Source organism: Triticum urartu, chromosome 6A (assembly GCF_056163025.1).
Source record: "Triticum urartu cultivar PI428250 chromosome 6A, HENAU_Tu73, whole genome shotgun sequence".
Taxonomy (NCBI): domain Eukaryota; kingdom Viridiplantae; phylum Streptophyta; class Magnoliopsida; order Poales; family Poaceae; genus Triticum; species Triticum urartu.
This window is the reverse complement of record NC_141878.1, coordinates 367,927,970-367,937,279: the sequence shown is the minus strand read 5'-3', so window position 1 is coordinate 367,937,279 and position 9,310 is coordinate 367,927,970. Positions and strand designations below refer to the sequence as shown.

The 9,310-nt window shown below is 42.6% G+C and overlaps 1 protein-coding gene across 1 annotated transcript; it reads right to left on the bottom strand.

The window, feature by feature from the left end:
* Nucleotides 1-8,365: 8,365 nt before the first annotated feature.
* On the bottom strand, nt 8,366-9,028 carry LOC147965281 (uncharacterized). Its single transcript, XM_087530388.1, has one exon. It carries the CDS (start codon nt 9,026-9,028, stop codon nt 8,366-8,368), a length of 663 nt encoding a protein of 220 aa, XP_087386514.1.
* Between the last annotated feature and the right edge of the window lie 282 nt (nt 9,029-9,310).

Genomic DNA, 9,310 nt, shown 5'->3' with positions numbered 1-9,310 from the left:
ATTACGGTGGGTGAACAAATTATTGTCGAGCAATTGATAGAAAAGTGAATAATTATGATAATATCTAGGCATGATCATGTATATAGGCATCATGTCCGTGACAAGTAGACCGACTCCTGCCTGCATCTACTACTATTACTCCACACATCGACTGCTATCCAGCATGCATCTAGAGTACTAAGTTCATAAGAACAGAGTAACGCATTATGTAAGATGACATGATGTAGAGGGATAAACTCAAGCAATATGATATAAACCCCATCTCTTTATCCTCGATGGCAACAATACAATACGTGTCAGTTCCCTTTCTGTCACTGGGATCGAGCACCGCAAGATTGAACCCAAAGCTAAGCACTTCTCCCATTGCAAGAAAGATCAATCTAGTAGGCCAAACCAAACTGATAATTCGAAGAGACTTGCAAAGATAACCAATCATAAATAAAAGATTTCAGAGAAGAATCAAATATTGTTCATAGATAGACTTGATCATAAACCCACAATTCATCGTATCTCGACAAACACACCATAAAAAGAGTTATATCGAATAGATCTCCAAGAAGATCGAGGAGAACTTTGTATTGAGATTCAAAGAGAGAGAAGAAGCCATCTAGCTAATAGCTATGGACCCGAAGGTCTGAAGTAAACTACTCACACATCATCGGAGGGGCCATGGAGTTGATGTAGAGGCCCTCCGTGATCGATGCCCCTCCGGCGAAGCTCCGGAAAAGGCCCCAAGATGGGATCTCATGGTTACAAAAGGTTATGGCGGTGGAAATAGGGTTTCATGGTCCTCCTGGATCTTTTCGGGGTATATGAATATATATATATATATAGGAGGAAGAAGTAGGTCGGTGGAGCCACGAGGGGCCCATGAGGGGGAGGGCGCGCCCCCATGCCTCGTGGCCTCCTCGTTGGTTGCTTGACGTCCACTCCAAGTCCCCTGGATCACGTTTGTTCCAAAAATAGCTCCCCCAAAGGTTTTATTCCGTTTGAATTCCGTTTGATATTCCTTTTCTGCGAAACACTGAAATAGGCAAAAAAAAACAGCAATTTGCACTGGGCCTTGGGTTAGTAGGTTAGTCCCGAAAATAATATAAAAGTGTAAAATAAAGCCCATTAACATCCAAAACAGATAATATAATAGCATGGAACAATCAAAAATTATAGATACATTGGAGACGTATCAAGAATCCCCAAGCTTAATTCCTGCTCGTCCTTGAGTAGGTAAATGATAAAAATAGAATTTTTGATCTGGAATGCTACCTAGCATAATTCTCAATGTAATTCTCTTTATTGTGGCATGAATATTCAGATCCGAAAGATTCAAGACAAAACTCTAATATTGACATAAAAATAATAATACTTCAAGCATACTAACTAAGCAATTATGTCTTCTCAAAATAACATGGCAAAAGAATGTTCATCCCTACAAAATCATATAGTTTGGTCATGCTCCATTTTCGTCACACAAGAATGCTCTCATCATTCACAACCCCGATGACAAGCCAAGCGATTGTTTCACACTTTAGTAATCTCAAACTTTTTTCAACTTTCACACAATACATGAGAGTGAGCCATGGATATATCACTATGGGTGGAATAGAATATGAAGATGGGGGTTATGTGGAGATGACAAAAAAGGAGAAAGTCTCACATCGACGCGGCTAATCAATGGGCTAGGGAGATGCCCATCAATTGATGTCAATGCAAGGAGTAGGGATTGCCATGCAATAGATGCACTAGAGTTATAAATGTATGAAAGCTCAACAAAAGAAACTAGGTGGGTGTGCATCCAACTTGCTTGCTCACGAAGACCTAGGGAATTTGAGGAAGCCCATTGTTGGAATATACAAGCCAAGTTCTATAATGAAAAATTCCCACTAGTATATGAAAGTGACAAAACAAGAGACTATCTATCATAAAGATCATGGTGCTACTTTGAAGCACAAGTGTGGAAAAAAAGGATAGTAGCATTGCCCCTTTTTATTTCTTTTCCTTTTTTATTTTTTGGGCCTTCTTTTTTTGGCCTATCTTTTTTTATTTGGGACAATGCTCTATTAATGATGATCATCACACTTCTATTTATTTACAACTCAATGATAACAACTCGATACTAGAACTAAGTATGACTCTATATGAATGCCTCCGGCGGTGTACCGGGAAGGGCAATGAATCAAGAGTGACATGTATTAAAAAGTATGAACGGTGGCTTTGCCACAAATACAATGTCAACTACATGATCATGCAAGGCAATATGACAATGATGATGTGTGTCATGATAAATGGAACGGTGGAAAGTTGCATGGTAATATATCTCGGAATGGTTATGGAAATTCCATGATAGGTAGGTATGGTGGCTGTTTTGAGGAAGATATAAGGAGGTTTATGTGTGACAGAGTGTATCATATCACGGGGTTTGGATGCACCGGTGAAGTTTGCACCAACTCTCAAGGTGAGAAAGGGCAATGCACTGTACCGAAGAGGCTAGCAATGATGGAAGGGTGAGGGTGTGTATAATCCATGGACTCAACATTAGTCATAAAGAACTCACATACTTATTGCAAAAATCTACAAGTCATCAAAAACCAAGCATTACGTGCATGCTCCTAGGGGGATAGATTGGTAGGAAAAGACCATCGCTCGTCCCCGACCGCCACTCATAAGGAAGACAATCAAATAACACCTCATGTTTCGAATTTGTTACACAACGGTCACCATACATGCATGCTACGGGACTTGCAAACTTCAACACAAGTATTTCTCAAATTCACAACTACTCAACTAGCACACTCTAATATTACCACCTTTATATCTCAAAACAATTATCAAGTATCAAACTTCTCCTAGTACTCAATGCACTTTTTATGAAAGTTTTTATTATACCGATCTTGGATGCTTATCATATTACGACTAAATTCATAACCAAAGCAAATTACCATGCTGTTCTAAAGGACCCTCAAAATAACATAAGTGAAGCATGAGAGATCAATAATTTCTATAAAATAAAACCACCACCGTGCTCTAAATGATATAAGCGAAGCACTAGAGCAAAATTATCTAGCTCAAAAGATATAAGTGAAGCACATGGAGTATTATAATAAATTCCAATTCATGTGTGTCTCTACCAAAAGGTGAGTACAGAAAGGATGATTGTGGTAAACTAAAAAGCAAAGACTCAAATCATACAAGACGCTCCAAGCAAAACACATATCATGTGGTGAATAAAAATATAGCCTCAAGTAAAGTTACCGATAGAAGAAGACGAAAGAGGGGATGCCTTCCAGGGCATCCCCAAGCTTAGACTTTTGGTTGTCCTTGAATTTTACCTTGGGGTGCCTTGGGCATCCCCAAGATTAGGCTCCTTCCAATCCTTGTTCCATAATCCATCAAATATTTACCCAAAACTTGAAAACTTCACAACACAAAACTTAACAAAAAAATCTCGTGAGTTCCGTTAGCGAAAGAAAACAAACCACCACTTAAGGTACTGTAATGAACTCATTCTTTATTTATATTGGTTTTAAACCTACTTTATTCCAACTTCTCTATGGTTCATACACTCCAATACTAGCCATAGATTCATCAAAATAAGCAAACAACACACGGAAAACAGAATCTGTTAAAACAGAACAGTCTGTAGTAATCTGTAGGTTTCGAATACTCCTGTAACCCCAAAAATTCTAAAATAAATTTCTGGACGTGAGGAATTTATATATTAATCATCTGCAAAAAGAATTAAGTAAATATCGCTCTCCAGTAAAACATGGCAGCTAATATCGTGAGCACTAAAGTTTCTGTTTTTACAGCAAGATCGCAAAGACCTTCCCCAAGTCTTCCCGAAGGTTCTACTTAGCACAAACACTAATTAAAAGCATAAAACCACATATAAACAGAGGTTAGATGAATTATTTATTACTAAACAGAATCAAAAAGCAAGGAACAAAAATAAAATTGGGTTTCCTCCCAACAAGCGCTATTGTTTAACGCCCCTAGCTAGGCATAAAAGCAAGGATAGATCTAGGTATTACCATCTTTGGTATTGGGAAAGAAAAGAGAAAATTTCTTTTCTATAGCATTTATCTTTCTATTTTGAGAGAGCACGTGGCCATTAATGGTGGAAGAAAGATTAAGCACGTTACGTAAATTTGCATCTAAACTAGCCCTCATTTCTTTGATAATTTCATTTTGGTAAAAGCACAAAAGAGAGGTGGATTCCACCTTCTCACTCATGGGGTGCCCAAATATAGTTTTCATCTTTTCATAAGTATCCATGGGATCCCCTCAAGAAAACCTTCTTCAAAAATAGAATCTAGAACTTGTTTGAACGAAGAGGGTAAACCAATATAAAAGCTTTTCAGGTATATCTCAATTTGATATCGGGCACATAGCTAGCTCGGATCCTTAATAGTCTATCCCAATCTTCTTTCAAAGATTCATCAAGTAAATAACGAAAAATTCCGGGATCATCTTCATCGAAATTAATCAAACTCTCATTGATTACCCCGGTAGGTATTTCCATAGCATCATTATTTATGAGCTTAGAGAGGATAGAGGGACTATCCAGAGTAAAACCCGGGAGAGGACCCTTAGCACTTTTTGAATCGGCCATGGCACAAGAAAAATAAACGGGAAAAAGGTGAATAAAATGGCAAGGGTGAATTGGGGGAGAGGAAAACGGGAGGCAAATGGCAAATAATGTAATGCGGGGGATAAGAGTTTGTGATGTGTATTTGGTATGTCTTGACTTGTGCGTAGATCTCCCTGGCAACGGTGCCAGAAATCCTTCTTGCTACCTCTTGAGCACTGCGTTGGTTTTCCCTTGAAGTGGAAAGGGTGATGCAGCAAAGTAGCGTAAGTATTTCCCTCAGTTTTTTTAGAACCAAGTTATCAATCCAGTAGGAGACTACACGCAAGTCCCTCGTACCTACACAAACAAATAAGAACCTCGCAACCAACGTGATAAAGGGGTTGTCAATCCATTCACAGTCACTTACGAGAGTGAGATCTGATAGAGATAATAATGATAAGATAAATATTTTTGGTATTTTTATGATATAGATTGAAATAAAGATTGCAAAATAAACGGTACTAGAAATAACTTGTTGACGGGAGATTAATATAATGGAGAATAGACCCGGGGGCCATAGGTTTCACTAGTGGCTTCTCTCAAGATAGCATATGTATTACGGTGGGTGAACAAATTACTGTCTTGCAATTGATAGAAAAGTGAATAATTATGAGAATATCTAGGTATGATCATGTATATAGGCATCACATCTTTGACAACTAGACCGACTCCTGCCTGCATCTACTACTATTACTCCACACATCGACCGCTATCCAGCATGCATCTAGAGTATTAAGTTCATAAGAACAGAGTAACACATTAGGTAAGATGCCATGATGTAGAGGGATAAACTCAAGCAATATGATATAAACCCCATCTTTTTATCCTCGATGGCAACTATACAATATGTGTCGGTTCCCTTTCTGTCATTGGGATCGAGCACCACAAGATTGAACCCAAAGCTAAGCACATCTCCCATTGCAAGAAAGACCAATCTAGTAGGCCAAACCAAAATGATAATTCGAAGAGACTTGCAAAGATAACCAATCGTACATAAAATATTTTAGAGAAGAATCAAATATTGTTCATAGATAAACTTGATCATAAACCCGCAATTCATCGGATCTCGACAAACACATCGCAAAAAGAGTTACATCAAATAGATCTCCAAGAAGATCGAGGAGAACTTTGTATTGAGGTTCAAAGAGAGAGAAGAAGCCATCTAGCTAATAGCTATGGACCCGAAGGTTTGAAGTAAACTACTCACACATCATCGGAGGGGCCATGGAGTTGATGTAGAGGCCCTCCATGATCGATGCCCCCTCCAGTGGAGCTCTGGAAAAGGCCCCCAAGATGGGATCTCTTGGGTACAGAAGGTTGCGGCGGTGGAAATAGGGTTTCATGGTGCTCCTGGATGTATTCGGGGTATGTACATATATATATATATATATATATATATATATATATATATATATATATATATATATATATATATATATAGGAGGAAGAAGTAGGTCGGTGGAGCCACGAGGGGCCGACGAGGGGGAGGGCGCGCCCAGGGGGTAATGCACGCCCCCTGCCTTGTGGCCTCCTCGTTGGTTGCTTGACGTCCACTCCAAGTCCCCTGGATCACGTTTGTTCCAAAAATAACTCTCCCGATGGTTTTATTCCGTTTGGATTCCATTTGATATTCCTTTTCTGTGAAACACTGAAATAGGCAAAAAACATCAATTTGCACTGGGCCTTGGGTTTGTAGGTTAGTCCCAAAAATAATATAGAAGTGTAAAATAAAGCCCATTAACATCCAAAACAGATAATATAATAACATGGAACAATAAAAAATTATAGATATGTTGGAGTGGTATCACCCGCCGCCAAACCTTTTCCGCCAAAGGCCACTGCAACCATCCTGACCGAAGCAATGTTCGAGTCAAGGGATGGGAGCACCTAAGTTTCGAAGGTGGCAAGGTTTTCATATGCACAAGTCTCTACTTACAAAACACGTATGGATAAGAAAGAACTTATCTCTTTGGCTTGCCGGGGAATGCAATGTAGGCTTGTCTTCTCTTCTCTTCTTTGGGACCAAGTCCATAGTAAGAGCCTGCATCTTAGCGCAGATGAAAATGATGCCACATGCGATCTTATGTACATGATCATGCTATGCTTATGCATGTATATATGGAACTTGTCGAGGCCCCCCAGCGCTTCGTTTATTTCTCTGTTGCCCAGGGTCTGCGCCTGCCTTTGTACAAGGGGTTACATGCAACATCGGCAAGGCCTGTACAAAAAGCTGGCTGCCGGGCAGGCCCCGATAGCCGCACCTTATGGGTAGAACTTACGGACATGATCAATGTTCCATGAGTTTTGCAACCGAATGCCATCTCCGGTCTCCAAACGGACTGCGCCAGGTCTGGTGACTCGTACTACCCAGTAAGGGCCTTCCCACTTCGGCATCAACTTGTTTGTACCCTTGGCAGACTGAACACGCCTAAGGACAAGGTCGCCTTCCTCAAAACTCCGGGCATGAACCCTGCGGCTGTGATAGCAACGCAGGGCTTGCTAGTAGCGTACATCACCCGTAGCAGCCCAGAGACGGTTCTCCTCAAGTAGCACAACGTCGTCACGCCGGTGTTGTTCTTGGGCTATTTCATCGTAGGCAAGCACTCGAGGTGACCCGTATATGAGTTCCATGGGGATAACTGCTTCTGCCCCATAGACAAGGGAGAAGGGAGTCTGCCCGGTAGCTCGATTTGGTGTCGTACGGAGGGACCAAAGAACCACCGGCAGCTCGTCGATCCATCACCTGCCACACTTCTGCATCTTATCAAATGTTCTTGTCTTGAGGCTTTGCCGTACTTCAGTGTTCGCCCTCTCAGCTTGCCCGTTGCTCCTGGGATAGGCAACTGAGGCAAATGAGATCTTGCTTCCGAGGGCATGAATGTATTGCATGAAGGCACAACTCATGAATTGGGTGCCACTGTCGGTGATGATTCGGGCAGGGACCCCGAACCGGCACACCAATCCTTTCAAGAACTTGATAGCTTATTGTGCGACCACCTTTCTCACGGGCTCCACCTCTAGCCACTTTATGAACTTGTCAATAGCGACGAACAAGAACTTAAAGCCCCGGTAGCATGGGGGAAGGGGCCCAAGATGTCAAGCCCCCTATACGGGGAAGAGCCATGTTAATTAAAGGGATCGTCTGGAGAGCTTGGGCAGGCTGATGGATATTCTTGGAGTGGAACTGGCAGGCTTCACATTTGCTGACCAGCTCAACTTCAACTTGGAGGACCGTGGGCTAGTAATATCCTTGTCAGAAGGCTTTTCCAACCAGGGCCGTCGATCCAATGTGTGAGCCGCACATACTCTAGTGTATCTCTGCCAACAGTTCCTTTCCTTCTTCCCAGCAAATGCACTTTAATTTCACACCGCTGGGCCTTCTTCTGTATAGCGTGTCGTCAACGAATTGATACATACTGGACCTCCGGGCTACTCTTTCAGCTTCTTCTTGCTCTTTGGGAAGTTCTCCAGTTTGAAGGAAATGGACTATGTGCCATGCCCAAGTTGGAGCCTGAGGCTCAGTAATGAGGACCAGCGGTACCTCCTCATTCGTGGGAGCGCACTCCTCGACCGCAGGGACCGACGATCTGGAGGGACGGTGCAGCTCAGCGATCGAAGGGGAGTTATTCCCGCCAAGCTCTTTGCCGGGGGCCTTGGGAGGCTCTGCCGCTAGAGGCTTGCCGGAGTCTAGTTTCCTCCTTTTTCTGTCCATTGTTGCCGGGGATATGCAGGGCTGAGTCAGATGGAGAAAAAAGTCCCTGGTTCCACAAGGAGTTTTTGCGCAGTGCACTTTGATAGATGATCGACAATGCTGTTTTCGGCACGGGGTACGTGCTCTGTTTGCAATCCGTCAAAGCACTCCTCCAACTTTCTCACTTCCTCAACGCATGCCTCCATCAATGGGCTTTGGTAATCCTTGTTTACTTGTGTCGCCACATGTTGCGAATCTCTGTGGATGATTAGCTTCTTGATTCCTAGTTCTGTTGAAATCCTGAGCCCGACAAGGAGCCCTTCATACTCTGCAGTATTGTTGGTAGCCTTCTCCCAGGGAAAATGCATTTGGATGGCGTACTTAAGGTGTTCCCCTGTGGGAGCAACGAGAAGCACGCTAGCCCCTACACCTTGTAGGTAGAAGGCACCATCGAAATACATAATCCATTCTTGGGGCGCTTCCTTGCCCGGGATTACAATCTCCAATACTTCTTCATCAGGGGTTGGTGTCCATTCTTCATCAGGGGTTGATGTGCTCTCAAACTTTAAACCAAAGCTAGATAACTCCAAGGACCACTCCACTATCCTGCCGGTGGCCTCGGGGTTTTTGAGTATGCGTTGCAAAGGGAAGCGGGTGACAACCGTGATCTCGTGGGCTTGGAAGTAGTGGAACAGTTTCCTTGAGGCCATGACGAGGCCAAAAATCAAATTTTGCACGCCAAAGTATGTTAACCTAGCCCCCTGCAACAGGGAGCTGACAAAGTACACCGGGCACTGCACCACCTTCTTCCTTGCCGCAACCTTGGAACTGCCGCTGCCTTGCTCTCTCTTGTCTTGAACTGCATCTGTCCTTGCCGGTATGGGTTCGCTTTCCTCTCCAAAGGGGACAGTGGCTTGATGCGGCTTGAACTACATCGTTATTTCCCCAAAGAGGAAGGGATCATGTAGCACAACTACGGTAGGTATTTCCCT